Here is a 5,226-nt window from a genome sequence, read left to right as displayed (position 1 = left end):
ATAGCATAAATATTAAATAATATTCCTTATTATATGTGACCCTGGACCACAAAACCAGTCATAAGGGTCAATTTTTTGAAATTGAGATTTATACATCATCTGAAAGCTGAATAAATAAGCTTTCCATTGATGTATAGTTTGGAGATAGGACGATATAGTTAGTAGGTAGTAGATATAGTTAGGATAGGAAGATATTTGGCCAAGATACTACTTCTGGAAATCTGGAATCAAAAATTAAGTTGATATATTTACGGTAGGAAATTTACAAAATATCTTCATGGAACATGATCTTTACTTAATATTTTTTTCAATTCAATTCAAGTTTATTTGTACAGTGCTTTTCATTAAGATCAAGTAAAACTAGCAATGAGATACAGCCTTGGTCTGACGCAAGGAGCAAGTCATTTGTAAGTTTAACAAGTGCAGTTTCTGTACTTCATTAGGCTTTTGTATCCTAATGATTTTTGGAATAAAAGAAAAATCGATCATTTTGATCCATACAATGCATGATAATGCATTGTTGGCTATTGCTACAAATATACCTGTGGTACTTAAGACTGGTTTTGTGCTCCAGGGTCACATAATAGCCTACATGACGCAAAAGAGTGAAAATACAACCACAAAAATAATTTACCCGAATGCTGTTAAACAAAAATTAGGAACAAATTTCTTTACCTGAAAAGTCCGTTGAGTTTTCCGCCATTTTTAGTTTTTAACCTTTGACTCATGACTAGCACCCATGGCATTATGGGATAATAAACTAAAGTGTTCATTGTTTGCACATTTCGAGAATGCAGTTGGTCGGTCATCCTGTTTGTTCGCCATCTGTTTCGTGAATGTCGCGTATTTGGACAACTCAAGTCAAGAAGCAAGTTCTTTCTATACAGTACATTCCTAAATCTGACGCAGCTAGTGTGTTTACTATACAGTAAAACTAGGGCTGTTGGTGGAGCCGGAGAAACTCTAATCCCGGATTTACTCAACAATAAAGACCAGGTGTGAAGTGTTTTGGTTGAATGAAAAAAAATCAGAGACATTTAAACTGATGATTGATGGTGATTGAACAGCGCAAACAAACTTGCCCGTCTGATTTCTTCAGTCAACATACACTCGTGACAGCACACGCGTTACTCTCGTCTGCCCAAAGAGGGCGCCAGAGCGACGGAAATAATCCACCAGACTACTCCACATCTAACCTGAAATCTGTAAGGGAACAAATTCAGCTGCCTCGTGAACCTGAAACAAACCTTGACCCAGTGCCCTACAACATTCGAGAAGCCGTGAATGATTCATGAGCTTCGGTGTTAGTAGGTTTTGACCCTCAAACCTCAGCGTTAATTTTTCAGCAGCAGAGCTGGGTTGAGAGTTTAAGCAGCTAAACTCCTAGTCTGGTGTCTGTCTGATCCGTCAATGAGGACTAGATGGTGTTGTAGATATATCAGCATTTGCCTGAACTGATTTATGTGATCCTGATTTAGGGTCAACGTTGTTTGCATACTGAGAGTGTTTGAATAAAGATTATTATGAGGTGAGTGTTCATCAACTCATTTGTACCAGGTGATCTAAGACACCACACTTGGACTACTTCAATGTGAGCAAGTTGCTGTACTTTTTAAACTATGTTTTACTGACAAACAAACATTTTGTGAGGACACATGTGCGGTTGAGAAGAATTCCAATGCCTCCCTGCCCTTAGGGTCTTCTGAACAAAGAGAGCTTTCGCATTTTAGCAAGGAAAAAAGTGTGCAGTAGGTCACGGCCCAGGGTTGTGTTACCTGTATCCTAGTAACGCACCTTTAACTGCATTGTCGTGATCATAAAAAACTAAGCCGAACTTGACTGGAACAGATAAAAAGAGGAAAATGTTTGTGAAGACTAACAAATCAGACATTTTTCATTTACATATTTATTAAAAGTACAACAATAACAAACATTTTTTTCTCGACAAACTTTAAAGATGGAGAGAAATAATAACGATTATATACTTGTACAAAGAAGAAATCTAACAATGTCAAGCACAACAATCACCACTAAGCCACAACGTTACTTAATTCGAAAGATTAACACAAGCACAATAAATGCACATTACTTCAAATATATTCAACAATTTGTTGAGAAAATTAGATTTGATTTTTTTTCCCTCTCAAAGAAAACACTTAATGTTTGCTTAAATGGACAATAAATCATTTCCTGAATAATTTCAGTACCCTCTGTTTAGTCTTTTTCCGGATGACATCAAGGTTTAAATACATTTCAAGGAATCCTATTCAACACAATAACACTCTTGACTTTATCAAAGTAGAGCATCTAAATCACCCAACAGCACTTATGAACATATATGCACACAGATGTCACACATCTGTCTGCAAAGTACATAATGCACCTAAACGGTATACTTTCTTCCATGATTCCTGTACAACACATTGGGAGATCAGAGGATTTCAAAAGGCATGCAAAGAGCTCCTCATTGACAGCGCATCACACTGACCTGCGGCGAACTGAAAGTACTGTACATGATCTGGCTTTCACAAAGCCCATTGTGACAATTCCCTTCTTCAGGCCCTTCTCCATATCCTATGAGCATCTGACGTATAAAAAAAATACATGGTTAACCTTACAAAAACCTGCCAGCAGTACAAACCCCACCTTTCAAACACAGAGGTAAGAGCATTTACTTTCCCGTTCCCACTTCTGAAAAAATATTTGGTAGCAAAATAGAGTCTACAGTACAAATGACATGAATTTCAGAAAATAGGCATGCATAATTAATTTATTAAACATATTTACAAGTTCAGCTGAGAAAAGATCACAACCCTGAGTGGTCCAACACTGGACAACCCACTTACTCAACAATACGGACGAACGCCTGTCTCCAATACACTATTTACAAACTCTGTTATGAAAGTTGCTACGAAGGCACACTCACTCAGTTTTGTTTCTGGAGGATGAGAGGACATGAAGACCCGCAGGTGTGTGTGCATACGGTATGCACAGACACAACCGCTACTGTGAGATATGAAGTGCCAACTTCTTAGTGCGCAAAATGATGTAATGCCCAGTTTTTAAAATCTACCACAACACACAGAGAAACTTTTTCTCCAAAGCGGACAATTGAGAGACCTCACCAGACCTTGAAGAGCTCCTCACCCACTCGCTAAAGACACTGAGCGAATAACAATGAAAGCGCGACACAACACATGGAGTTATAAGAGTGATGAATCCTATAAAATCAATAATTCACATTCATTCACACAGAGCAGACGGCCGGTTCACTGCAGACAAAGATGAAATCAACACTAGACCAGATAACTACAAAACGCTCACTGAGGACTGCTGGCACAGTTATAACATCCTCAAATAATGTCCACATACATGCTTAGCTTGATGAGAGAAACGCTCACTGAGGACTGCTGGCACAGTTATAACATCCTCAAATAATGTCCACATACATGCTTAGCTTGATGAGAGATGGAAAAAAAACACTACAACTGGAAAACTGCTGTAGGAAGAGTATCAGGCTCTCAGCATCTGTTCAATGAGACCCTAACATTTCAACGTAACATAACAGAGATATTGTGAAGCATAGATAACACTTTCACAAGGGTTACATAAACTGTTATGTGCGTATCTGAAGTTTGTTACATAGTATTCTGTGTAGTGAATTTTAAAAAGGTGAATTGCTAATGTACGTGTATTTTTTTGTTCTATAAAGAACATTTCACTGCCTAGGGCAAAACAGGATATGGAAATTCAATGTTGTGGGGAGACTCGAAATGAAAAAATATTAACTTGGGTTTTCAATGTTGCTATAAAAAAAAAAAAGTGTCAGATTTTAGGAGGAAGTTTAAGAGCTCTTGATATGTACTACAAAACATTATGGACCAAGTTTTCATTATTATGACAAAACCAAAAAAGAACAAAAATACAGTTTAATTGATATTTGAAAAACTTTCACTTTTCAAAAAAGCACTTTTTTTCATGTCTAAAAAAAATAATCAAGCCTTTCATATACCCGTTATGGTAAACATGTACCTAACACAGCATCATAAAAGACAGGACAGAGGAGAGATCTTACATATACATGCTATATAACAACATATAACATAAATGGCAATATTTTATATCAATAATGGTATAACAACAACATAAAAAAAAATATATATACATATACTGTAATACACTCCTCCAACATGAGACAAACACGTGTGCTACGTGTGTGAGTCTGTGGAACCCAATTGGTTGGTGGGTATGAAGGTCTTCAGCCTTACACTCCTGAAATAACTTGATTTTTTCCAGATCTTGTTGTTTGTATATGATGTATATGTGTAGGGAGCATTTTTCCTATGACACACTGGAGCAGCGAATGGAGGGGGAGCCCATCTGAGTGAGCACTTTGTCCAGCCACTGAAGAGGACCGTTCAGGTGCAGTTCTATCCAGCAGGGGGTGCTAGTCACTGTCTGCCGCCTGACAGCATTAAAAAGAGAGAGAAATAAAGAGAGTTAAGAAAGAAAAGAGATTAAACAAACTCACAGTATTCAGACATTTATGCAACACTTTAATATGTGAATTTAACTGCATCAGATCACGGTTTCCAATATTTGTCTCAGCAGATCCCTTGTATGCATATGCACTTCATATCGCATTTCTTTAGCAATGAGCAATTTCAGTGATTGGCACTTGAATATCATTGCACATTATCTGTTGCATGCCTTTGTTTGGATCACAAATATTTTGAGACCACGAAAACATTTTTTTTTTTGGAAAGTGTGTTCTTGCATTTAATTGTCAACTGTGCTACAATTTAAAACTTACCAACCCTCTTTTGAAATATTTTGCTTATCATTCTATATAATAAATGCCACTTGTTTAGATATTTCATTATTATCTAGTGCAATGAAATTGGAACATTAAGTGTGGTTTAAAGGGATTGCTCAACCAAAAATGAAAATTGTGTCATTTTCACACCCTCATTTTTAAAATCTGTATGATTTACCTTCTTTAGTTCAACATAAAAGAAGATATTTTGAGAAATGTCTAGAAGTTTGTTTGTTTTGTCCATAAAATACACGTCAGTGGTCACCAAAATATCTTCTTTTGTGGTAAAATAAAAAGTCATACAGGTTTAGAACAACATGAGGCTAAGTAGATAACACAATTTTTAATTGTGGGTAAACTATCCCTTTAAGTTTCCACCATCCGATCAAGCAAAAAAAATATAAAAAAAT

The 5,226-nt window shown here is 36.5% G+C and overlaps 1 protein-coding gene across 1 annotated transcript in view; it reads right to left on the bottom strand.

Annotated features, from left to right (window-relative positions):
* Positions 1-3,397: 3,397 nt before the first annotated feature.
* smad3a (SMAD family member 3a) overlaps positions 3,398-5,226 on the bottom strand; it is a 47,936-nt gene continuing 46,107 nt past the window's right edge. The window contains exon 9 of the mRNA XM_016454409.1: positions 3,398-4,465. Within this exon, the coding sequence (XP_016309895.1) occupies positions 4,342-4,465 (124 nt within the window). The 3' untranslated portion in view covers positions 3,398-4,341. The remainder of the gene's footprint in view (positions 4,466-5,226) is intronic.

This window comes from Sinocyclocheilus anshuiensis, unplaced genomic scaffold, assembly GCF_001515605.1.
Source record: "Sinocyclocheilus anshuiensis isolate Anshui unplaced genomic scaffold, SAMN03320099.WGS_v1.1 scaffold2129, whole genome shotgun sequence".
Lineage (NCBI taxonomy): Eukaryota > Metazoa > Chordata > Actinopteri > Cypriniformes > Cyprinidae > Sinocyclocheilus > Sinocyclocheilus anshuiensis.
Note: the sequence above shows the minus strand (reverse complement) of the source record. Positions and strands in the feature narration are given on the sequence as shown.